The sequence below is a fragment of the Onychostruthus taczanowskii genome, unplaced genomic scaffold, assembly GCF_017590055.1.
Source record: "Onychostruthus taczanowskii isolate IOZ18803 unplaced genomic scaffold, ASM1759005v1 scaffold15, whole genome shotgun sequence".
In the NCBI taxonomy this organism is placed as follows: Eukaryota; Metazoa; Chordata; class Aves; order Passeriformes; family Passeridae; genus Onychostruthus; species Onychostruthus taczanowskii.
This window is the reverse complement of record NW_024498685.1, coordinates 11,483,979-11,511,296: the sequence shown is the minus strand read 5'-3', so window position 1 is coordinate 11,511,296 and position 27,318 is coordinate 11,483,979. Positions and strand designations below refer to the sequence as shown.

General features: G+C 40.3%; 1 protein-coding gene across 1 annotated transcript in view; it reads right to left on the bottom strand.

Annotated features, from left to right (window-relative positions):
• PTPRO (protein tyrosine phosphatase receptor type O) overlaps nt 1–27,318 on the bottom strand; it is a 145,738-nt gene that overhangs the window by 55,661 nt on the left and 62,759 nt on the right. Inside the window, exon 2 of the mRNA XM_041398668.1 lies at nt 7,294–7,567. Within this exon, the coding sequence (XP_041254602.1) occupies nt 7,294–7,567 (274 nt within the window). The remainder of the gene's footprint in view (nt 1–7,293; nt 7,568–27,318) is intronic.

Here is a 27,318-nt window from a genome sequence, read left to right as displayed (position 1 = left end):
CACAGCCTTACAGGACCCATTTGAGCCCAAAATTCTGCTGCTGTAGGCCCTGGAAAAAATCTAATAAATTATTTTTCCCCAAAGAGCATATAGTCACAACAGGCAAGAAAAAGGGCAGATGAAATGGGAAGATCAGAATCAAAAGTGGAATTATCCCACAGGAGGTGGAGTAGGTTAATCAAAGATGGAAAAGCAAGACTGTAGTGAAAGAGAAAACTCAATCCCAATGACCAGCAGAGTACTTTCATTACAGCTTTAAGTTTCTAAGTGATGAGGAACAGAGAAGAAAAAACGACTGGGAATAAAACCATAGATGCAAACAGAATCTGTCACCAAAACCAATGTGTCATCATTTCTAACTTTGCCAGAGCATGGAAATGTGAGAGTGTGGGATTATTAAACTATTTCTCATGGCATTATCTCCATCAGATGTATATCAGTATATTTGTACATTAACCACTTACAAAGAGAAACTCCCCACCTCACAGATACCAACAGGGAACTTCAGTGATGGGATCTGTGAAAATTCTGCTGACATTTCAATATAGCCCAGAAATAAACAGGAGTAAAGCAGAGCACAGGAAACAAAGCCCACCCTCTTCTTTCTGCCGACGCTCTTCCCATCGCTTATTCCGAAATAAATAGTGGAAATGACTCCCCACATGGCCAGAGGGTTCATATCACAGCTCACCCAGCACACCAGAGTGGTTTAAATGTCAATAACAATCTCTAAATAGCACAGTGCTTATGTGCAGTCATCTCCCACGTTGGCGGGTGTGCCCTGGGCTCTCTGCTGCTATCTCGTTCACATCTGAGGTCTCCTCATTTCTGAAAGAATTACTGAAACTTTCTTGTGCCAGTGATTCAATTACCCCATTTATTCCCTCCTACAACAAATCAAATAAAGGATGGAAGCTATATTCCTTTTTAATCCAGATGATTTTTTCCTCCTGATGCTTTGATTTAATTAAGCAACAATTGAATTAAGTGGTAATCACCACAGACTCTCTTTTGTGTCGCTATCTTCCGCTCACTATCCTCCCCTTGCTCATGGCTGATGTTAGCAGAGCTGCATGAGTGACATAATGCAATTTAAAGATCCTCCCATTATCTTACTTCCTTCAGCACCAAATCTTCACATCAAAAGCTATTTGCACACTGTGAAATTAAAAGAATGCTCAGCAGATAACCATCATGTTCTGTCTTTCACTTACTAACTGCTCCTAGGGCTATTAAAATTAAAGAATATGCAAAATGCCACTCTTTACTATCTATATTTATAATTCAGAGCATAAACAGTCTGGTATTTTTAATTTTATTATTTTCAGTGTTTAGGATCCAGCTTGTCACATATTTCAGTGACTGTCAAGAAATAGCCTAAATAAAGTGAAATCACAGAAATTTAATACTTAGAGCTTTATAAAAGCCCTGTACTACATTGAAGTGATATTACAGAAGGGATTTAGAGCATTTCACTGTCCCTCTAATAGTTTAAAGTACCTCTTCACTTACAATCTCTTTATTTTTAGACTTGGAGATTATATTATACACACATAGACAAGTCTGCAGGATCAAGACCTGAATTTGCCATTTTTCATAGTTTCTCAGAATCTGCTGCTTCTATAGCAGCTGCTGTCTCATTTTATCTGTTTACAGGAAACTCAACTTCTCTGTTTATCCTGGACTTCCCAGAATTTTGCATTTTGCATATAACTTGTATTACACAAGCATCAAGACAGCATAATAAATGTGCCTAACACCTTCCTCCAATGCCCTGGAAAATTCTGAATGCTAAATCCTCCATTAATGCATCCAGTTTGTGTCAGACACATTAATATTTGCAATTCAGTGGGGGAGGGGGGGGAAAGTGCTGTGAAAGTAAGTACCATGTTTCAATGCAAATCAATTTGTTTGCAATATGTGAAGATTGGGTCACTCTACAAATTGAATTGATTATTGCTGTAGCTTAGAATACAGCATTACATGTGGGACTGAGATCTCTTGCTTCTTACACTGGAACCCAGATTAATCATTATTTACCTCCATATTGTGACTTTTATAAAAAAGATGCCCCATTAATGGAGAGACCTAACCCCATGGGTAAGTCCCTTTATTTACAGAAAGAAGTCGTGAATTATGTAATTTTCTCCCCAGGATGACACAATTTATGTAGCTGTATCATTACTGGGAGTAAGGCACAGCCAGGGTAAAGCTTCCATTATGCTGTAAACTTTAGGTTGTTTTATCTCTTGTTAAAAAGAATCCATCTTTGATATTAAAGAAGCTCTTGTTCAATACTTTGGGAACACAATGTTCAAGTTCATGATAGGTAATAGTGATATTGTGCCTATGAAGGGGGAATGCAAGTGAAAATAATACCTGAGCAATGATGACATATAGTGCAATTTCTACATGGCCACATAAGGTGATAAATAAAAAGATGACACAACCTAAAAAATAATGTTTTCACAAGAACAAAGGCATATCTATTGTTCTTGAACAGATTTAGGCCAATTGTTTAGATCCTCCTTACTATGCAAATTACAGCAGGCTGCAGTTCTTTCTGTTTCTTTGATTCTGATGGAGAAGTTTTTTCACCCTAAAAAGAGGATAAGATAACATGGTTTATTTGCTGGGAGAAGATGAGCACTAATGGACCTAGATGCTGTTGTGAGTTATATTTCAAAGTCAGGACTGTCTTTTTAAAGGTGTTTCACATCATCCTTTAAGAAAGAAAACCATGAAGGGCTAAAGCTTCACATTTCATTAAGGAAAAAAAAAACCTCTGAAGCTCTGAGTTAAAGAACCCTGATCCATTAAGAAGCCAGAGGAAAGGATTGGACCTGCTGAATCACTTCCTGCAGCATCTGGCACGATGACAACAGAGCATTAACTGGGTGTAATGCCAATTACTTTCTGAGGGCTGGAGATCAGAGTCCCAGGCAGCAGCTGTTGGCCTCTCGAGGAGAATATTTTTGTAGGAGACACAGAGGCAGAACTCCCCCTAAAGGGAATATATTTCACAGTCATGTATGTAAGGAGCCATCAGCTTTTGAAACAATGAGACATTTTACCACTCAGAACTCCTAAGCATCGGCTAAAATAAAAGCTGGGCAGAGGTGCTCTGAACTACCAGAGATCCTCAGATCCAGATTTCTCCAATTCCCAGCAGAGACGCATTTTTTTCCTGCAGCACACATTAGTTTTGCAATGAACTGCTTTCCCCATTCCTCCAAATGTATAAAAACTTTTTCCTTCACAATGTAAAGTTGACAGTGCATATGGAAAAAAAAAAAAAAAAGAAGATGCTATGACTCAGCCTGAGAAGAATAATATAAGGCTTCAAGCTGGGAAAATGCAGGATGAGTGGGTGAGAATATCAGTCACTGATTTTACAGATGTGCTCTTAATTTATTTCATAAACTACTTTAAAATCAATTAGTAATAAGATGGAATTTTCAGTCAAGCATTACAAAACACCAAATAAATGACACAATTTAAATTTCATCCCCATTAAAAGTCAAAGCTCCAAGAGCAGAGGAAAGCAAGCCCGAAAGAGTTCTGTGAGATACCAGAACTACTTCAACATTGCCCAGGCTGAAGAATGGAAGGAAGGTGACTTTGACAGGCACAGCACAATTGCACTCACAGGAATCCAGCCAGGAGGGTGAGATTCTCACAACTATTCTTGTCAAAACCATTGCATGGATCTTTAAAAAGCAGTCATGGTTTCCACATTTTTCTCCTTCAGTGATGTACTGAGCCAAATTTGCTGAACACAATTTTGCTACAGAATCAGAAGCAAAAAGGGCTATTTTGTGCTAAAATTCCGTATTACAGGTTTCTTATCTCAGAGTTTTCAAATAGCTCATCCTTTTCATTGCAACAATCTGCACCACAGAGCCTAAATGAGGAAATTCTACAGCTTGTGGTGTTTTTGATTAGCATGAGAAAACCCTGAAATTCTTCAAATCAGAGACAAGCAGAACTGTGCAGTCCTGTAGAAAATGACCAAATTAACAATGGAACACGTACACATGAATATGTGCATGGATGACATGCTCACATGCAACACAGGGAGGTGATCCAAGACAACCAGGATGGCTTCGTTAAGGGCAAATTGTGCCTGACAAAACTGGAGGTTTACATTGAATATGGGGAAAAACTTCACTGAAAAGGTGGTCAGGCATTGGAATAAACTGCCCAGGGAAGTGGTTGAGTTGCCATCCCTGGAAGTGTTCAAAGAATATGTGGAGGTGGCACCTGGGGACATGGTCTGGTGATGAACTTGACAGTTTTGGGTTAACAGTGGAACTTGATTATCTCAGAGGTATTTTCCAACCTAAATGAGTCTATGATTCTATGTTACAGGTATATTTTTGTGACATGATTTTGTATTTTTATATGTACATATTTATGCTCATATATTTATATGAAGAGTTACACTTATATATGCCTATATATAATGTATACAATATATATTTTGTTAGCTTTTCAGTGCTTTTCTGGCCAGAAACCTTTAAAGGGTAAAACAAAAGTCTTCTAAAGTCTTTTCCTGCCAATTCCCTTTGAGGTAGTATATTGATGGGAGATATGAACAGGAGAAAGGAAATGTCATCAGGATTTACCACCAGAAAGCAGAGGTCTTTCACAACTCTCACTGAATTTCTAAGTAGCCAATGTCTTTGAGGCACTTTGGTCTTGTTTTGAGGAGGACTTTTTGGGTACACAAAGCTCTGTGTGAAACTCAAACCTCTATCACATATTGAAAAGCTGGATCTCCTTTGCAGACTCCAGGATATCCCAAAAAGCTCTTGTGAGCACTGCCTTGGGAATAACCACATTGGCATCACTGGCTATCCTGCTTGATTTATTTTGTGGCAGGCTAATGAATGGGGTCAATCTGCCACTGGTAAAGCTCTCCTGACACCAATGGAGTTAGAACAGGAATTAATTTGTATTGGAAGATAATTGCAATGTGCCATTCTTTCATGTGTAAGTTATAGATGGAAAAATTTAGATAGTTACATGTTTTTGCATGATTAAATAAACCAAGAATATTAAACAGAGAGCATAGGGCAAAAAGAAAAATATACATCTATCCTAATTATTATCTGCCAAAAAAAATCAAGTTAATTGATAGTCATAAAATTATGACAAACAGGAAGTGGGCAATACCAATAAGAGGGGGAGAAAAGAAAAAATTCAGCAACAAACCAAATACCAGCTCATGCATTTTTGTAGGAGAAACCAGGGGTCACAACAGGAGTTTTAAGATCCCTTCTCAAAACTTGAAGGGTATTGAAATAAGAGGTATTTTCCAACCTGCCACGCTGCCACCCTGCCACGCTGTAAATTTGAAATTCATTCCAAATTTACTTTCGGTTCTGTAGCCTTGTGCTCCAAAAGATGAACTTAGGAGCAAAGGCTGCTACAAGAGAGCCAGCACTCATCAGTCTGCCTGACAGAAAATATCACAGAGGAGATTGGATCCTTTCCCTTCCAAAGCTCACCATTTGCAGCCTACTTTTGGAGTTCAGTGCAGCATCCTGCAACGCTGCCCTTTCATTCCCAAGAACGTGGTTGTCTCTCTGTTGAGGCAAAACCAGAGAAATTCCCAGTTCTGTCTCTGTTACATGACTCCCACTGGCAGCACAGGCTGAGTGCCAGGATCCCTGGTCCTTCCAAGGTCTGGGGGAGCAGCAGGACAGCCCAAGATGCTGCCAGCACACCCCATCAGACAGGTGGTGAAACCATCGAGCCTTGGAGGAGGGAGAGTGACACAGGACGTGCCCTTGGAGCCCCCAGCCTCACGCTTTTCCAGAACACCTTGTGGAAACCCCCCTGAGCCAGAAATGGGAAGCCTGGAGCTGGCTTTGGTGGGCTGAGTGACTCTGGCTTTCCTCTTCCTTCAGAGATTCCCTGCACAGGAGTGTGTGCACCATCTGCCAGCTTGGATCACACCTTCTCTGCTACCAGAGACCCTCGTGGGCTCTGGAAATGAAAGAGCAATGAGTTCTGCCGCACAACTGCAAATGCAGCACCCAAAATGCACAAAGAATACATAGTGAGGCATTTTTCTTCCAGTTGTATATGACAACAGATGCTTTAGTTATTTTCTTTGAAGAAAACAAACATAAAATAGAAAATGGCATTAAAATTACTACTTTGCTTACAAGGTTAAAGCAGTCAAAGGAAAGGAAATTCAGGCTGAAGCCCTAAATTGTTCAGTTCTTGTATTACCCAACAACATGATACTTTTCCCATGGGACCCTTCCTGGTTTTCCTCATCTGGGCACAACTTGAGCACACAAGGGAAGGCTGAAGAATGTATAGATGATGCAAAATCTTGTTACTCCTGAATTTTAGGTACCCCACTCAATAACACAGGAACCTACTTTAACATGCTTTGAATGCTATTACTGTGGATAGTGTTTCCTCATTGTCAAAAGAATACAGGTACAAAAAATAATAACAATTCCTCAGATGTAATACAATTAAAACTACCTATACAATCCAATGTGGAATTTAGGGGAAAAAAAATCTGAAAAATTAGTCTGGCTCTGTCCAAACAGATTTTTGTCATCTTCCAAATCAAGAAAAAATTTTCTATTCTAAAAATTGTTTTCAATTTCCGGGCTGGCAAATAGAACCTCAGAGCCACAAGCACAGCTGGAAATCTGTGGTACAGTGACAGAGCAAAGAAAATCACACATATTCCCCAGGATCAATGCACCTGGAAATAGTAAGAGACAGGCTACTAGAAGTGTGTTCTCCATCACAAACACCTTCAGCTGTACTGGCAAAACACGTGGTTTTGGTGACTGGTGTCTGCTTTCCTAGTATTGCTTCCATATATTAGCAGTCAAAGAACAATGTTACAGCATTTAAAGCAGAATAAAACTCATTAAATTAGAGAAGCACTTACACCGAAATGTCAGTCAACACTTGTCGTGCCCTTTTCTAGATTTTTGGAATTCCTGGTTAGAAGGGTTTAGGATGAACATCTGAAAAGGGGCGTTTATTCATCACTCTGTTTTAGTATTTTACACCTCAGTGTTCAGGAAGGGCCAGCCAGGGAAAAGGAAACCCAAAGTCTCTCCTTTCTTTCCACCCACACCTTGTGAATTTTCACTCACACCTTGTCAATACTTCTTCCCTACAGTTTTCACACAGGGATGCATCCCACACACACTGAAAAAAAAACAACAAACCAACCCTCTTCACAAGAACTTCTGGGGAAAAAAAAAAATGACATGAAGGAGAAGAAAAGAAGAATAAGATGTTACTTACTGGTTAACACAGTGATTGATCTCGCTGACTTGGAAACCATATTTGAGTTGACCACCAAGAGAGTCACGATGTAATACAGGCCATGGTATTTGGCATTGAACACCACAGGGGCAGGTAAAGTGCTATTGAATTCATCAAACTGGAAAAAGTAGTTCTTGGATTCTCCAGCTATCTTCACAACATAGACAGAGGACGAGCTCACCACGTCTGATGCCTCCAGGGACACAACAATACAATTGTCTTCTCGGACAGCAACTTGGAAAGGCTCTGCGCTCTACAAGACAAGAATAAAGAGTTCGTTGAGGTAAAATCTAGTATGTTACTTTCACCTATTTCCCCTGTTATTCACAAGATACTCATGTTAATTTGGAATAAAGTTACGTCGTATATTCAACTGGAGAGTTAACATCAAACAGGAATAATTATTTGAGGCTGCAATTCAGTCAGCCAGAGTTCACAGGTATCTGATTATCAGAGGCCAGGCTCTCTGCAGCAGAGGCTGGGTCCTGCTGTGTCCTTTCTGATACTCCACATAGTCCATTCCTTACATCCTGAGGAATAAAGCCTCTGTCATCCTTTCCTGAGGAAAGGTGAAGTAGAGCAGAAGAAGGATGAGATTGTAAAGGGTATCGGGGCAAGAGGATTTCCAAAAATGCCTCAATGTCATTTAAATATCCACCCAAAAAAAGAGGTGAATAAATCAAGTCTCTTTTATATTGCAGAAACAGGATCATATATTCCTCAACACAATATATTCTGAAAGCCTACAACTGAAGAATATTTTTTGGTATTGCCTAAGCTTTTCCAAATGGGTATTGTATGAACTATACTTGCCAATTTCAGCAAGTGCTAAGCAGCTCCCACCACTGTCCATAGTTTAGGCTGGCACTTTTTTATTTCCTAAGCTACAGAAGTTAATTTTCAATATTTCTTTTATTAGTAGTAGAGAGAAAGGAGCAATTTAACCTTGTTTTCATGTATCATGAATGTGTTAAGCCACTGCCAGCTGAAAACACTTTCCTTTTTATTAATTTCAAACCAGCTGTCAGGAGAAGCACTTGTTCTCTACAGGAATTTCAAAACAGATTCATGCTACTTAATGAAAAGTTCAAGCTTACTTTAAGAGTTGCTTTTTTGTTTATTAGACCACACCACAGCTTATAATTATTTTACCCCCCATGAAAACTGTAATATCTGGTATTTTCAGTTCCCAACTCCACAGTATTTTTTCCCTTCATATTTCACAGGCTGAGAGCTCTCAGGGAAAGGTGGAAAAGCAAGGCTAGCTTGCAACTTCTTTGATCAAGTTGTTTCTGTACCAGAGAAAGATAGAGACCTCCTCCATAGATTAATTCTAGCAGCCTGACTACCTCCTATTTTCTTGTGGTTTTGTTTAGTGCTTGTTCTTCCATGAAAACAATATTTCTGGGATTTATGCTGCAAGAACCAGGATGCCTATTTGAAATTCACACACCTGGTGTTGCCAACTCCTGACATTCAAAAAATACCTTCCAAAAAAAAAAAAACCAGACAAAAAACCCCACAACAACCACAGGTACCCCCCCCCAAAAAAAAAAAAAAAACCCTCAAAAAAAAAAAAAAAAAAAAAGACAAAAAACCCCACAACAACGACATAAATAAACCCACCAAGGATAAATAAGATAAAGAAGAGGTTCTAGGAGTGTAAGATTTAAACCAGCAGCAGTTTTTCTTTACATGTATTGATGGTATTATCACTGGGCTTTGACATTTACAGTGTACCTAAGGTTATACCACCCTAGGGGCAAAGCCACAGGCTGGGGAGAAAGGCCCTAAGCAAACCCTCCCATCTGATCCAAGAGCAGAACAAGGCACAAAGCACATAATCAGCCCAACCCAAAGAGGATAACCTGTCTAGACAGCTCCAAGCCTGAGATTAAAAAGAACGGCAATGCCACTTCAGCTGCTGACTTGAGGTTTGCTTTAGTTAGACTTTAAAAAAATTACTTTTAAGTTGTTAAAATTGTATCTGCCAGTGTTATCAGTGGGAGAATATTTTGGTTTGGAAATCTGGGTAATTTTTCACAGATGGCAAAATGACTGTTCCAAAAGGTTTATAATGTAAGACTACAACTACAAAAAAGCTCCCATGTGTTTTCCCCAGCCTGAGCTGAATTCAACAGGCTTACCCTTGAGTAGATCAAAATTCTACATTTCAAGTGGTTGTATTTTGCCTTAAATCCCAGTCTAGCATTTGGATTCACACAGACTTGAACATTTAACTGGGGATTATGCTTAGATCTGGTCAAAACCAAGTAGAGGTTCTCTTATCCTTCTTCCTCCCCATTTTCTTTCCACTAAGAAAATGTGGAATCAATCCTACTTCAGCCCTCCTGGTGCAGGAAGACAGGAGAAGGAAGGCACAGGTGACCTGGCTTTCCAGAAGCTCATGCCCTATTGTATGACAGAAGCCATGTTGTCTTCCAAGACCAAGAAATTACTCAGCAAGGTTATTTCTACACACTAAGCTTGCATTTCATGTGTAATCCCAGTGAAGTCTGTGGGTATTCACCTTCCACAGACTTGCATTTGAATGTTTCACTAAAGGAGAAAGAATGGTGTTGTCTCTGACATTATTCTGGCCTTCCCTTGGCCTTGGCACTGGATTCCACAGCTCTGACTCCACGTGCCTACCTGGCTACAAAGAACCAGCCCAAAGTGCCAAATGAATTTATATGTGCCAACAAACAGTTCAAAGCAAGTTCCTTATAGCTGGATACTATAAATCATTTGCTATGCTAATCAAGTACAGCTGGAAATTAAGCATATAATTGCAGAGTCATAGACATTCCTAGGATATAATTAGATATCAGGCAACGCTCATATGGGTTGTGATTTTACTCTTTGATTCTTCCATGGGTATTGTATTAACCATGATGAAGACCATGCTTTGATTTTTCTCCTCTCAATGTTTTTGTGAATCCACAGCAAGCACCATCCAGCAAATGGTTCACAAGCCCTCTTCAACAGCTCCCACACAATCAGCATAGAGTGCCTCTGCCAGCTAAATAAAACTCTCAGACATTTCCTGTTGTTACCTATGACACCTGCCTGAGGTAAATAGCTTTTTTTGAGTCCTCTATCGCCTTAAGCACTGTGAAATTATCGTTTCCCTCATCTGTGTGCCCGTGTCCAGATGCTCTGGAAGCACTGCTGCCATGATGCATTTTTTGAAGGCCATCTCCTTAGCAGCCCTGTGCCCCATCCAGCCCATCACTGTGCCCCTCTGCAGGATGCATCCTCCTCTGGAGTGGTCCCTTTCCAGTGATTGCGTGTCCCTCTTCCACACCTCTGTGTGCTTTCCAGCTGCTGCATGCAGGCGACACACGGTACGTGCCAGACATCTGTTCTTTATTATCCACTGGTTCTTGAAATAACTTTTAGCCTTTAATTTCATCTTCTAAGACTGGAGTGACAGATCAGAGATCAATAAAAAGAGCTGACAATTAACATGTCATGAGACGAAATCATTTATCTCCTTTGGAATATGGAATATGTTATCTCCTTTGGGGTATGTTTTAAAAAGAACAGACCACTCTGGCCATCCTTCCTTCAAGTTGTACAAGGTCAGGGTTACCAGCCAGCACTGGGCTTGTGATTTTGAAGAGAAGGCTAAGAAAAAAGCTGAGTATTTTCTCTAAGCACCACTGGAAGTGACAAACGTGCCCCACTTAACTAGATTGCAAAGCCAGTGTGTCTTAAGACTGACAGCATCAGTATGGTAAATACACATTTCATTACTTCTGGTCAGCTACCTCCAGGATTTAATTTGCTGGTGTCACAGCTTGAGCGGCTGTTTCATGCCTGTGGGGAAATTTGGCAGGGCTTGTGCATTCAGAACCAAATGATTAGCTCCAACTTCCTTCCTAGTTTATTATTACAAGCTCGTGCCACGATAAAGCACTTAGGAGAAAAAAAGAAAAGGAGGGGGGAAGTAAATCCCGCAATGTGATGCCTGTTCACAGTCATTTCCAGTGCAGGGATGAGTCATGTTCATGGAATTTCCAGCCAATACCCAGGTCCCAATTAAAATAAAAAGGCAGGGGAGGCAAGGAGATATACAACATGTCAAACAAACAATATCCAAAGAGTAATAGGAAAATAAATGGTGTGCAGCAGAGCTCAGAGTCCTCTTTCCAGAAGTTTATATCCTCGGTTTATTTCCATATAACAGAATGAGTTTTACACATGAGGAAGAGATCAAAGCTGCAAAACAGCTACTGATTTTAAGCACTCTAGCTTCTGAATGTCTCATTCTGAAACACATTGTGCCAGAACCCAATTACCAGAAGTGCAAGCAGTTACAAGTTCTGCTGACTTTAAGAGGAGCTGTGGCCACTCATCAGCTCTCTAAAATTAAAGTACTAGTAACTGCATCTCATTATCTAATGCCAGACAAGCGGAACTAAAATCCCAAACAAATCTGACTTTGATCAGCTTTTGCAGAGTAAATCCTGCAGCATTCCCAGAATTTTCAAAGTAATCAGGAGCAAATTTTAAAGCTACGAGGATCTACTTCTCAGGCACCATTCTGATCCCCTCCTGTATGATGTGGTACAAAAATAACATCCATGCAAGTACAAGAAAATATTGAACACTACTACATCCAGACCTCTTGGGTGAAATACTGTTTCATGAATGATTCTACTACACTCTGATATATTTTGTCCTGGTGGCCAATAATGCTAATTTCATTCTAAATCATGTGATGACTCATTCTCACCATGATTTATCTTACTTAATCTTAGGCACTTAAAAGGAATGACTAAGCCAGGATGACCTTTTCAGACAGAACACCTGTGGATTCACCTAAGACTGGAATTAATTTTGAAAAAGCACAGAACAGCCAAAGGGCTGATGGTCTCAGCTTGACAATATTTCTGCAGTCTTCTGGCTGTAGTGAGTCCAAGCCTCACAAAAAAGACAGCATTGGAATCCAGATTTCAGGATCTTCAGCATCTGGCTACAGTCTTGCAGTGCTACAACCACAGAAAGCACATGAGAAATAAATAGCATTGCAAAACATGCTTCCTTGGAACTTCTAGCTATCATTATTAGCTGCTAGAGTTGAAACAAAATAGGTAAAGACATTCTTAAAGAACTTAGGGAAGCACATCCTCAGCTTTTCCTAAGTGAATTCTGGAGCAGGCACAGACTTCAGTGCTGACTGCAAGAGGAAAGGATTGTTTGTCATGATCTTCAAAAGTGTGAACAAAAATGTTACAGCCTTCTGACTAAAATGTAAAGACTTTGGGAAAATAAGGATATTTATTTCTGAGGCTTTTGTTTTTATCTACACTTTCCCACAGGTTGTGTAAGGATCATCCCTTAATAAACACTCCTCAGAAGAAATACTCCATGGGAAAAAAAAATGCAAATCTGTATAGTTAAGATTTTCCACGCAAAAAGGAATATTTTAACATGTAAAAAGACAGCAAAAGCTGCAGTTCTCAATAATTGATGGTTTGTGATTCAGGTTAACACATCATTTCTGGCACTCTGCTCTATGAATAGTGTCCCCAGCCCTGTTGCTATTCTGAGTCTCAAAAAGCCAGTAATAACAATCCTCTAGTCATATTTTATAAATGAACTTCCACATTTCTTTGCTCTGGGAGACAGCTCTAAAGGGAGGAGTATTTTCTCCCATCTCTGCCCACAAATGCAGAACGTGGGGGTGGGATTTCTTAAAGCAAACATCATTATGGTATGTACAGCCCACCATGTTTTGCTGCCATTCTGAAGTTAATAACCTGGAAGGAAATATTTCTTCACACAATCTGCTACTACAACAGCATTAAGGAGATTCCAGAATGCTAATTTCAGTAAGGCTCATATCTAATGTATCCCACTGCTAACATGTCCAACACTTGATAAATTATTGCTAAATGAATACTTCTAGCCCACCTTTCTAGTGTAGAGGGCAACACCCAAGCACAGTGATTCAGAGGACTTGATGTTTACAAAGTTTAAAACTAAGGACTTCTAGGATGGCATTTCTCCCTGTTTTTAATCCTCACTGCACATGTGCACCCCAAATACAACAGGAATTCGCAGCCAGGCAGATACCAGGCAGTTTGGTTTCTCTCCACTCTACATTTTATAGTATTTTTATGTCAAAAAGCATAATTCTGCTGAAAGAAAATATGATTTTGGTTCCCTTCTCCAGCTCAGATCTTAATGGAGCCTCTGCAATTAAGGTTTAGCCATCCCTTGTGGATGTAGCCAAACACATGCCAGATGAACCTTGTGCTTTAATTAAAATGCATCTTCCCTCTTGAGCCTGTATGTAATAACAGAAAGTGATAAAAGGGCACAGGAAACATATCACATTGCCTCAAATCCCTTAATTCCACCTAAAGGACCCTTCTCCAGTCAATCCTTGTTCTCTGGGACAAGACTGAGAGCAAACTTCTGCCTGAACAAATGGTAAAATGATCAGAGCTGAACATATGCCAGGCGGGGGTGTTGGTTGGATCCCCTGCTGAATTCCAAAAAGAACAAGTAGGGGGAAAGGAAGAGAAAGATAAACTCCATGTACACATTATCCTAAGAACACACACAGCATCCAGCAATTAAGAGTGAGAGCTCTCACAGCAGAGCTTCCACCAGCAACTCCATCCCAGGAGGGAGGAGGAACAGATCACCTCATGACAAAGCTGAAGGAGAAGGCAGGGTGAACAAATGAGTGATAAATTCAGGTAGATTTTGAAGATTCTGATTATTAGAAAGAAGTCTCTCCTTGCATGGTGAGAAGCAATCTGTGAGGTGTTGCAAAGTGCCCCGTTGGAAGATGAGAGGGAACACAGTGGAGGTGTGGCTTTGGGTGATGAAGGACAAATTCATTCATGCTCAGTCCTTCAGCTCCAAAATTGTGGCTTCACATCTGCCAACAATGGAAGTCTGTAATAGAAACTTCTGATGCTGAAACAGCTTCTGAACAGCTACAGAGGCTGCACTAGGAAGTTACACAGAAGATTCCTGGTGTTCAACAGAATGGGAGGACTGATGTTGCAGCATGAGAAAACAATTCCAGCAGAGCTGTGCAGCTGAGCTGGACTGACTGGAGGCAGCTGAACTTCATACTACATGCTGAGAGTATGACAGAGTGGTACAGACTGACCTGGGGGGTGCTACAAGAGGGGAAAATGCCTCAATTTTGAATTAATAGGGAGCATGTATACCCTTCATAAGTGCACAAGTGAACTAAAGGCAGAATGCAATGCTTTGCTACTTGCATTATCTACAATGAGCACAGCTGGGAGGAAGTTAAGAGTTCTCACTTGTCAGAAAAATTGGAGACCAAAGTGGTTGTTAAATTAATTTGTAATCACAAAGCAATGTAAGGGAAAATGGAGGAAGAGAACCAGACTTTCTCTTCCCCCCCATGTTGATCTATAATAAGAGAACAATGAATTTAGTTGTAGATAGGGGTTATTCTGGAATCCTAATTCTTTGTTCCACATCTGTAAATGTTTCTAAGGGGGATTAGACCCAAAGTGGCCTTAAGTATTTTCAAAATTCTGAGACTACTAGAGAGGTTTTGAAATTTTAAATTGGGATGGCTTCATCAAAAAAAAACAAAACCCAACCCTAAAAACAACAAAAAAACCAACCCAAAAAACCTAAAAAAAAAAAAAAAAAAAAAAAAAAAAAAAAAAAAAAACAAAACCCAAACCCAAAAACAAAAACAAAAAAAAAAAAAAAAACCAACACAAAAACCCTCAAAAAACCCCCAACAAAACAAAACCAAAATAAAACAAAAAAACCCCAAAAAACAACAACAACAAAAAACCCAAAACAAAACACCACCAAAAACAAAACCAAAAACTTCCAAATCTGGTTTTGTGACTTCACTAAAAAAAAAAAAAAACAAACAAAAAAACCCCACCAAAACCAAAAAAACCCCAAACAAACAAACAAAAAAAACCCCACAAAAACAATAAACAAAACAAAAACAAAACTAAAACCTTCCAAATCTGGTTTTGTGACTTCACATTGGGCTGCTGCTCACCTTAAACAAAGGGTCTGCCTTATTCTGGTCATTTTTCTATCACCCCCTGCCTCTCAGCTCCCCAGAAAAAAAGCTGCAAACAGCCACCACCCTTTCTTCGCTGGTCACAGGAGTCATGGTGTGTCTGGAAAACCCAAGTCTAAATCCAGAGCAGCAGTTTCCACATTCTATGCTTACTACCCTTCCTTCCTGAGCCATAACTGCAGTGTGGCTATGGCTATCCCTGAAAGATTGTTCACTCAGGCTCAAGTACAGGTTTGTTTTGTTTTCAGATCCAAGTGGAACCTGATGCTCTGCACTTTGATTATCCTGTGGTGTCCCTGTGCTCTCTAAACTGGCAATAGATGAATAGACAAGCTGCTGATATTTTCTCTTGTTATTTCTATCTAGCTTCTGCAGATGAATGGTATTTTTTCTTGCTAAAGTATTTGCTGTGGTAAAGTGTGTGTGTGTATGAGAGTGACTGTTTAGCTTGGTAAGGGGATTATTTTTTTGTTTTTTTCTGACCTGTGCTCCAAGGGAAGCAAGCTGACAGTGCCATTTCTCTGGTTACTAGCAAGAGATGAGCTCTGTAACTCTTTGTACAGCATTGGGTCAATTGCAAAGCCACACAGAACACTTCAGCTGTGATTGTCAATTCATTTCTAGCGTGGCTTTAGGCTCAGTTCAGCCATTTGTAGCCATCTGCTGAGTTCATACCCACAGAAGAACGCTCTGTCACGCTGGCAGTGCGCTGCTCAGAAGTCATAAACAGCCCCAAACTCCAATGCTGCAAAAGCTCAGAACCTGTCACTGCCACCCTGCCCTGCAGGGATGGCTCCAGCAGGATTTATCTGGTCGTAGTGTGTCAAGAATTTTGTTTTTAGCACAACTGCCGGAGGCTGACTTGAAGGAAGAGAAAGAGAGGAGTGAATACAAGAGCTCAGGAAATGGAGCCAGGACTCTCAGCTGCTGGAGAGTCCCTCCAGATGTAAAAGTGCCACCCCAGAGCAGGAGACTGGCCAGGGGACAATGACTGCTGTTGCCTAAATGAGCACACCTCAAAGATTTGCTGGCCAGGACTTTGTGATGAGACTTCTGTATTTAGTGTGGGATTAATCTGGCTTCGTTTTATCACAATAAAAATTGGGTGTGTAGTCAAATCTTATCATCTAGGTTCCCTCTCTACTCTGTAGGGAGAGAGGGATCTGAAGAACTTGATTTACCCACTTAACCTTAAACAAGCTGCCTCCTGCAGATGCTTGTCTCTGTTTTAAACCCTCCATTTGAACACCAAGAGCCAGCTGAGACCACAAACAGCTGTGTATGGTTTGATGGCAGCTGCAATTCAGATTTTTAAAGCCATTTTTATGTATTATGGCTCCTAGTCTTTTTTTTGGTCCAAATTGATATTATAAGGTATCAATTTTGTTTAGCCACCCTCTTTCTCAGCAGTGTAAAAATGCTGTTCACTGCTGGCTGTGACTGAGCAAGGCAAATAACTTCAAACACATGGAAGGTCCTACTCAGCAAAAGATGCAAGCATGTCCATAAATCCTTTGCCTCTGTGACACAGGCAGGCTGCCTGAGTACAAAGAATCAATCAGGAGATCAAGGTCTCTTTTCTGGAGCTGCCAAAGAGTGATAACCCCTGAAACTTCCTTCTAATTTGTTTTGAGTCTCTTGCGAAGTGAGGTTACTAAAAAGTCATTCAGAGAATAATAAAAGTCTTGGTCTCAGGTGATGCTGAGCCTCCTGTTCTGCAGGTTTAGTGTTCTCCTCACAGAAATTATTATTCCTTGCTGTGGTCATGCGGGTTTTGCACTTGGCAGTTACTCAGTGGCCGACAGGGATGCAGCCAAACCACCACAAATACATTCATCAGGCTAACATCTCAGGCTGAGGTAGCTCAGCAGTAATGGCACGGACAGCAGACACATTAAATTTCTGTCTGGTTTGGCAGCTACCCACCCTGCGAGTGCAGAACTGAAAGAATTCAACTTTTGCCATTAGCTTTCTTTTATATATTTCTCTTTTAATACCTGACAGAGCTTTTTCCCCAGGCGTGACAATGGCTAGTCAGGCAAGAGAAGGCTTAATAAACTGAGAGATGAAATCAGCTGAGAAAAGGCTGTGTGGAAATTGGCAATGAGAAGTCTGTTCCCTACGGTAGAATTGACTGTAAAACAAAAAATATAAATTTTCTGAATGCTGTTTCCTCATTTCAACTCAGGATGCTAAACCTCTGTAGTGTCTTCTGAAAAAGGATGAATTTATAAACAGCATGGCCTTAAATGAGTCAACATGACCTTTCCCAGACATACACCACAGTAAATACTTACTGAGCTTTATTTCATAGGCATTAACTCATTGCTAATATAAAGAGCTTTCAGGCTGCTGGACAATGCAATATGTAATCCTATCATTCTGACATTTAAAAATATACACAATTTAAAAGTGATGATTTTCTTTCCTACTTACCTTCTAGATATGTGTTCACCATGTATTTGTTTATGCTGTAATTTTCTTATTCCATTTTATGAAGTATTTTTGTTGCCAGTGAAAGGGAAGGATGAAAGATGATGACATGATTTTTTTTTTCCCTTTTGTCTTCTATTTAACTCACAGCAAGTGGTGCTTCCATACATAAGCACTGGTCATCCTGCATTATACTAATCCAGGTAAAATACATTTAGCCTAGTTGTCTGGCTGCCATTTGCAGGTCTTAGTGTGGCAATTTCTCAATAAATGCAGTGTAAATACACAAATCTCTCTTATCAGCTCCTGCATTTCAAATTCATTCAATACATATATTGCCCTAAGGTCTTACCCAACTCCTTGAGTGAACCAAAGTATTTCCATCATCCTCCTGGGAGCACACCTGCCTGTACTTTAGAATTACAAAACTGACGTGGCCCTTTTTTCCTAAATGTGGCCATAAAAAGTCACAAGGAAAGTTCTGTAAATGTATATGGTGTCCTATAACCCAGATAAATATCTACAATATCCTTCAAAAAACCAGAACTGGGCACCAAGGTATTTTTTATTTTAAGTTAAATGTGCACCCTCAAACCCCTCCACCTTCACAGCCTGGCCCTTCATGTACAACAGAAAGATGTAAGAAAAGGCACACTGGCAGCACTGAGCCCCTGTGCTAACAGAAACAGCTTCGTCTCCAAGCCAAATGAGTGTTTTTTCTTAGTTATTTATAGCCCTTTTAAATTTTAATCACTTTATTTACTTATTCCCTGCCAGGTCCCCACTGACCACGTTCAGTTTTCCCTCCTCTTCCACCCCAGTGTGCTCACAGAGCAGGGAAAGCTCTTTATTTCCAGTATCAGTCTACAATGCTGTTTCTCAGCTCAGGTTTACTCTGGATGCAATTTTTTCCTCCAAACTTAGGTGCCAGGAGAGCCAAGGGACAGAATATGCTCCTGCCCAAGCTGTTTCCCAAGCTGTTTCCCACCACTTAAGCAGCAGAGAAGGAAGAAGGCTGGAGTTTCTTTGGGGCTCTGTTTTTGTGGCTGACTATAGGTTACATCAAGCGTTGTAGCTCTGGGAAAACACATTTCTGTGATGTTTTCTCACAGAATGAACCTCAGGCTTAGTGAGTCATGCAGTTTTCTGTCCAGCCCCCCAGACTTCAGAGGAGAAACTCATCACCCAACAGCACCTTGAGCTCCCTGCAATTCACAGCAGCAAAAGTCATTTCCAGGCAAGAGCTTCGTGAAACACCAGCAATAATAGAATCTGCACTGAGCTTGAGCACCAGGCAAAACTGACTGATTTAAATTACCACAAGGATTAGGGCCATAAACACAATCAGTTGGCACAGCTCAGTCTATAAACAAAACAAAAAAAAAGTATTTACCTATAGCAATAAAATGAGCCATGCTGTCCTTATCTCTGCTGCTGCAAGCACTTAAAGCATGCACGTGAAAGTGAACATTCATGCTTGCACTAAGTATTTGCATGTTTATGAATAAACTGTAATCAGTATGACAGTATTCTTCCTTCTTGCCTTATTAGCCTTGTGAGCTCTTCATTCAGTCCTCACACTTTGCATACCAAAAAGGCAGACAGGGAAAAACAGCAACAACCTTGTGAAGTTGCACACAAGCACAGAATGTCTACATAAATAAGAAAATTAGACCCAAAGGCTAGAGACCATGCTCCAAAGAGCAGCAATGTCTTAGTATTGGCCACAGTAAAACGAGAAGCTGGGGAAATCTTGGGTTTTTTTCCCCCATTTGTCTCTACTTGAAAGAGGGGAAAAAAAGAGACATGCATGACTGATGGTAATGGAAAACCTATTTGTGTCCAATTCACTGGAGAAACAGTACAAGGACATATCATCCTTGTGAAATAATTTGTCCTGTATTCCTTGAGCCAGATGAAAGCCCCATTATGTACAAAACAACACGTGCAGATGAATACAGATTTGGGAGATCTATTATTCTCTCAATACTCTGCCTTGGTGCAACCTCTGTCACGAGCAAGGCTCTTTCCAAGTGCCTCACACTGTCATAAAGTGTGACTTTTTCCACTAGCCTGGAATAGATTTGAAAGTGCACAGCAGCACCGAGGAGTCATTCATGATCAGGGCTCTTGCTGTGAAACAAAAGCGGCACATGCTCCTGGAGCCTACAGCAATTAACGAGTGCGAAATCAAAAAGCCACACCACGCCGACTGTTCCCAGAGCAAAAATAGAATGAAACAGCTCCATCCCCACAGCCCTGGATGGCTTTGCAATTCAGAGAGACCTTTATGAGCACATCACAGCTTCATTCCCTCAGATGAGGCTGGTACTGATGTATTTGAACTTCTCGAAATCTTCCCCTTCACCCCGCTAGGAGACACGAGGAACTCTTATCTCAGACACTGCTCATTATTAATTCCCTAAGCTGACAAGAAATTTGGGCAGGAACAGAAGATTTTTGAGATCTAAAGAATGGTTATGAAGTGACACAGGCATGATAGCAAAACTGAGGTTTTTTGCTAAGGGAAAAAACCCAAAACCCACAAAAAACAGGCCCAGGAGTCTGCCCAGTGCAGCAAGAGCACTGCAGCCCCTTCAGCCTGCAAGGCTTTGTGCTGCCCCAAAACTTAAGGGCTTACAGGGAAACTCCATCTTCCACATCAAACTGAGTAATAAAAGACAGGAAAAAAAAACAAAACCAAAAACCCCAGGAAAAACATCAGAAAAAAAAAAAAAACCAAAACAGGGAAAAAACCAAAAAACAAACAACCCCAGAAAACCTGAAAAAAAAACCACAAAAAAGCCCCCCAAAAAACGAAAAACACCCCAGGAAACCCTCACCCCTGAAAAAAAAAAAAAAAAAAAAAAAAAAAAAAAAGAAAGAAAAAATGAAAAAAAAAAAAAAAAGAGAAAAAATGCTAGGAAAAAACCCCACAAACCAAGAAACCCCTGCCCCCCCCCAAAAAAAAAAAAACCCCCCCGGAAACCCCCCCCCCCTAAAAAAAAAAAAAAAAAGAGAGAAAAAATGCTAGGAAAAAAACCCCACAAACCAAGAAACCCCTGCCTCCCCCCAAAAAAAAAATCTAAAAAAACATTTTAAAAAACACAGAAAAAAAAAAAAAAAAAAAAAAAAAGAGAGAAAAAATGCTAGGAAAAAAACCCCACAAACCAAGAAACCCCTGCCCCCCCCCAAAAAAAAAAATCCAAAAAAAATTTTAAAAAAACACAGAAAAAAAGGGGAGAAAAAAGAAAAAGAAAAGAAAAAATAAATGAAAATATTTTTAAAAAAAGAAAAAAAATGCATTGAGCCACCATTCTTGGTTGGAATTTTCTACACTCACATTACAAATAATCAGTTGTAAACACACAAAATGATGGCTCTGCCAGGGGAAAAAAAAGCAGTGTGCATCTAGACGTGGTAAAACAGAAGCTGGAAGGTAAATGCCACGCTGGTTTACTAAGCACTCCTAGAAAAGCCAGTAGCTCTCACTCAGATGCAGTTCAGAAAAACACAATTGCCCAATCTGGCCTGAATATAGCTGATGGTAATGTTGATTTATGTTTGTTAAGAGACTTCAAGTATTTTACCTGAAGCTGAAAATCTTGCATGTTATTTTATTCACACTTAAATTTTGAAAAATTGTCATGAATATATTTGATGTCTACATCTTACATGGATGGTTTTGGTTTGTTTCATGGTAAATATTTCATGTGAGCCATTCCTAGAAATTTCAGAATGCTTTAGCAAAAGCAGCTCAAGAATGAGGAGCTAGGGAGAAAGACCAAGAGCAATGATAGAATAATGATTATAATTCAAACAAAACTTCTCAAAGGGCAGAAGAAGCTACAACTGTGAGAACTAATTGATTTGATTCTACATACACAAAAAATGATAAGAAGGATTTTGTACTGGTAAGACAGATTTATTTTTTTAAGAGTGATTTAATTAAATGCTCCTCAAATTTATTTTTTTTTTCTTTGAAATTTTCACTGTCAGGCATCATATCCAAAAGAAAAAAAAATACAATACCATCCAGGAAGTAATTATCTGCATTAAATGTGCTGTTTGACTTCTTTCCTGCTACAGTGATCTCTGCCAGAAGGAGAAAGCAAGGAAATTGGGGGAGGAGGGGAAAAAAAAAATTTGATTCAGCAATTTGAGAAGCTAAACAAATTTCTCTGTGTCTCAATTAACGGGGGGAGGGCTCGTTCTGCAGGGGGAGCAGCACCAGGTGGAGAACAGCAAGGTTCTAAACAAACAAAAAAAACCACTAAAACAACTGTTTTAGTGAATGTGTGTCATGCTGGAAACTGGAGGAGCAGAAGGGGTTTGACACAGCATTATTTTCTGTGGATAACACCTCCCTGGAGCCACCACTGATCAGAGCTGCTCTTGCACCCTGGGTGATCAATTTGGGGCTTGCCCAGCTCCAGCCACTGTGGCTCTGCCCTCCTCTGCTGGCTCCAGTTCAACACCACACATTTGTTTGTCAGTTCAACACCATGTATTTGTTTGTCAGTTTTCAAGGTGGATAGAGTCCTTACAGTCTTAGAGCCCTGCTCATAAATGTTTTATTTCTCCTGACTTTGGCTCAGCCCCGCTCCTGTTATCCTAGATAATTAAGAGTTGAAGTGAACACTTAACATTTAAAACATTGTTTCTTGCGTGTTGTGGTGATGCCAGCTTTCACGTTGAATCCTTATCCTGCACAGATTAAGGTTTTATCCTTTTCCACTCAATACTTTTGCTACCATTATTTGATGCCACTCTTTCCTATTACTTGTCTCTTGTTCTGCCAATAGCACAAAACACAAATACTTATTTTGCTTCTGCCTCTACTCCTCCCTGTAAATGATACTGTCTTGCCATCAATAATCAAGAATGCCTCCTTCATACAGAGGTTTGTAATAAATCTCAACAGTTTATATTTGCTTAATGTATATATTTTTAAATTATATAAATAGGAAGCATATTTCATATAAAACTTGCATATGGTTTGCTCTTATGTTCCTCACTTTTAAAATGAATTTTTAAAAACCAGAAACAGAAGTGGTTTTTGTCTCCAACCAATTTATCTGTGTTAAGTTCCTCAGTCTTTCTCTCTTTCTTCCGTATTGGTTGTTTATTTATTTTTTTTTCTTGCTCCTGACTGATGTGGATTGATGCTTGCTGCTCCTGTGGAGACTAAGCTGGTTACCTCATCTAGCAACCAGACCAAAAGGTTTCCAGCCCTACCAGGAGCTCTCACTTCTCCTTCAGCCTGCATTGCAGCCATCCAGCACAGCTATGGGATAATAAATCTATTTTAATTTTCCTTTTTTGCCCCCAAAAAGGATAAGGGTTCTACATCTCCTCTGTTCTGTGTGAAGGACATCATCATCCTTAACATGTAAGAGCCTGACCTGAAGGAAAGCGAGAACCCCACCAAATAATTTTGTTTGAAAAAACTTCAGTTGTGAACTATTTTCTAGTGTCAGTCATGGCAGCCCAGAAAATCCTTCTGCTCATTTTCCTCTGATTTTGTGCACAGAAACAGTGCTTTTTGACAAGAGACCAAGAAAAGTCAGTCTGAAATAATCCTGTATCCCTCTGTTCACAACCACTGCAGTGACTAACCCCAATTTGCTCCCTTAACTCTGCCCCTCTCCCTTCCAGAAGGCAGCTCGGTCCTGAAAACAAATGAGAGTGGAGGAGAAAATGCAATTTGTCCTCACATGATCCCCCCCACCACGCTTCCTCCCACTCCAAATTCAGCAGCAAAGGAGAATGTTTTAGTTCACTAGCTGAGCCTGCATTCCCAACTGCTGTGTTAACAAACAGCAGTGGAAGAATGTTTTTGGCTAATTGTGTGGCTCTGCTGTTGCTGCTGACTGGGGAAGATGAGAAAATCTGTGTGGTTTATGGTACAAATGTCACATGGGAAGGGCTCAATCCATAGGCTTGTTGGGCCATCATTCAGCTTCCCAGGAAGTTTGGGAGCACCTCAGTCTTAAACTGAAGAATTTACTGAAGCCGCTATCAAGATTGTAAAATGCTCTGTATTTCTGTGATATGGTATCTTTCACTGCAGAATATCAAAGTGCTTTTCTAATACATGTTAATGAGCCCTCATAAGATTGCTATAAATACAGTGTCATGTGTATATGACTCATGTGGCTTATTAATTTTACATCACCCACCCTGCTGCTTGAGCAAGAGTGACAGAGCAGCACTCAGGCAAATTCCTCGGTGAAAACTTTGCCAAAATAGCAGTACCTGTGTCTTCAGGGGTCAGTCTGCCTCAAGGCTGATTCTAGTTAGCAAGATTCAGTCTGAGACAAATGTTCCCTGCTTACCACAGCCCTCCCAGTACAGTTCTCTTGACAAAAATTTAGAGCATTCTTCTAATAAGAAAATAAAGTCTAAAGCAAAGTATAACATCTCCTAGGTTAAACATCCCACACTATGCCTGTGGTCTACAGCAGGGTGCAAGGAAGAGCAGAACTTTGCTGGGGGATGGATGTGGATCCAAAAGGCACAGATCCTCAATGGGACTTGATTTTAATTAAAAAAAGCAGGGTGGAAAAGCAATATTTAATCTCTTAAACTTACCTATGCCCTTAACCGAATGACATTTTTACTTTGTTTAATTAACTATTAACACTGAGTGAAAAGCCCTCTGTAATTTCAAAGTGTTCACTCTGCTCCTGTGGCAATGAGCCCATTAAGGGGTTCCACAGGCACAGCAATGATGAAGACACGTGAAGGATTTGTTTGCTTGGTACTTTACAGGGGCTGTGAGCCAGACAGAAGATTTTTAATTGAGATAAACAGGACTCTGTGCTCATACAGGTTGATGAGAGGTCAAGTGTATTAGCATGGGGTTAGCACTAGAGGATGGGAAGGTAAAATAATGCCTGGCTGTAAACCACCACATTAAACAAATGGTTAAAGGCCCCACAGAGGGTAAATAATAGAGCTGAAACCACAATAACTAGATTTCTTTAGCCCAGTCTCAGTGGAATCAGGAAAGGTGGATCAAACCACCCATCCCATAGTGATTTCTTTCTTTCCTGCACACAGGATGATTGATGTGGTGGAATTCAACCCGAACAAGGCAGGCAAATTTCACCAGCAGCAGCCACAGAGGGGAGAGAACTGAGACAGGGTGGAGAGAAAGGAGAAACCCCCAGGAGCTGCTTTGCTCTCATATCAAAAAAAGGAAGAGAAAGTGGAGAGGAAGAGTCTTCCTCCTGCCCTCCAAACAGGAGCAAGGACAGAGAGAGCAGCTTCCTAGGTGTCAGTCAAACCCAGCAGCTCCCACCCTTCCCACGCTGAAAATCACACTCATTTCTTGTCTTTGTTAATGGTTCCCCTCCATCCTGAAGCCAAGTAACTCCAAACTTCTCAATATTCAAATGCAAGAGCAGCTTCTGCAGCTAGACTGTAACCTCTGAACCATCCATAGCCACTGCAAGTTTAATTCTGTAATTGCTACAACTATTTAGAATTCAAGCCTGCAAATTTTGATTTAAATGGGAAAACGTCAGTTCTCTGCCTTTGTCAATTCAAAAAACACACTGAAGTTTAAACCTATTTAAGGCTTTCCTCTAGTAATTAAAGATTGAATTAAAACTTTGCCATTTAAAAGGTTTCTATCTCAGCCTGCTCCCGTGTGCATGGATGTGTTCTGTTTGTCAGTACAAAAATGCTCTGGCATTCCAAGAATTTCATCTGAAACAGTGAGAGAAACATGAGAAAATTCAAGTGCATCTGCTTTCATGTTGCAGCAGCAACAGCACAGCCCTCACCGTAATGGTCTTTGAATTGCCAGGAATGATCAATCCATGAAAATCTAAGAAAAAAAATTGGTGATAAACCATGTGTAATCACCAAGAGACAACTTGCTGTGCACTGGGATCAGTCAGTCATGGACTGTCTGGGGGACAGCTGCTTCCACAGCCTGAAAAGGCTCCTGAAAGGATTTATCACCATTCCTGGCAGGGCACAATTTGGAAAAATCAGTGTTCTTGTGAAACATCTGATGGAGTTAAATGGAAGTGGTCCCTATGCACAAGAGTTAATAACTTTGGGGAGGGGGAAATTGTATTCCAGGGGAGGAAAGAAAAAGACAGCTGGGGGTTAAGGAGGTCAAGAAAGGAGGTGAAAAGTCTCATGCAGTGGGAAGACTAACTTATTTCTTTGACCAGCAGAAGGCTGGGTGAAACTGTGCAGCAATTTGGCAAATGAGTCTACCAGTTTTTGAAGTTAAGACTCCCATTTTCAAGACCAAAAGCTCCAAATTTGGTACTTTCCACTAATTATATCTGCAAGGGGGTTGTATTATTTATGTGCATTTTAAATTGGCTGGTGACCTGAGCTGTATCTATTACAGTCCAAATGCAGTTTGCCTACCATTCATTATATAAATGAGGTTAGAAATGAACATAACTGTTTACTCAGAAGACATCCATTTAGTGAGCTGGCATTTCTTCATTACCCAAAATATATGATAATTGTCCACGTAATTCCTTCAGCAATTTAATTGCACACAGTCCTGCTCCTCCATGGAAATTATCTGTCAACTCCACATAATAATTATGCATCAGCCTCAGTTTATATTCAGTCACACATACGTAGGGCTGGATTGAAACTGGATTCAATTCACAGCAAGGTGAGCACCTTGTCTTAAAAAACCTACAACAATGAGGTTTTTATAACAAAATAAAAACAACTCAATGATTGAAGCGCTGCCATGGCACGTGGTGTGGGATATGCTGGCATATCAGAATAAATACAGCTTTTCCAGAGTGAAATGTAATGGTGAATCAGGGTAGTCACATTCTGCCCTGAAAGGAAAAATTCCCTCTGCAGGAAGGGTGGGAGGAGGCAGCTGGAAACAAAGTTTGCATTTTGCACTAAACTGATCCAATTTATTCTACTTCCACTGGAAACCTGACTCATTTCTAATGTAAGTTTGCTGCAAGCCTGTCTGTAAATTTTGTGGTGCAGAGGGATTGGGTTCTGACAGGAAGCATTTCTCAGCCCTAGCACATCTGAGGCTGAGGTACAGATCTTGAGGGAAATCCCTGAAAGATGGAATCGACGTTGCCCTCAGATCATGTACAAGATACCAAAGCCAGGCTCCTTGTTTACTGTCACCTCCAATTTATCCTTTGTGAGGCAGCCCCAAACAACATGTACCACAGAAGGAAAAGGAAAGCATGAAACAGTGTATGTGATACAACCCAGCAAATCTGTCAAAACATCTTATATGTGTGTGTGTGTATGCCTATCCCCATAAAACCACAAAGAGTATTCAGATGACTAGCTGAAAATAAATGCAAATCCCCAAGCCCCGAAAAATCTGACAGAAGAAGGTCTCAGCAGCTAAAAATGTAAGTTGGAAAACTGAAAAGGATAAACTGACAATCTAGGTCAGGTTTTGTGAGCCATTGGTGACTGGTCTCAGCCTTTCTGAAGCTTTTTGTTCCTGATCCTTACACATCCTCATGTTACAACTTAAAAAAAAAAAA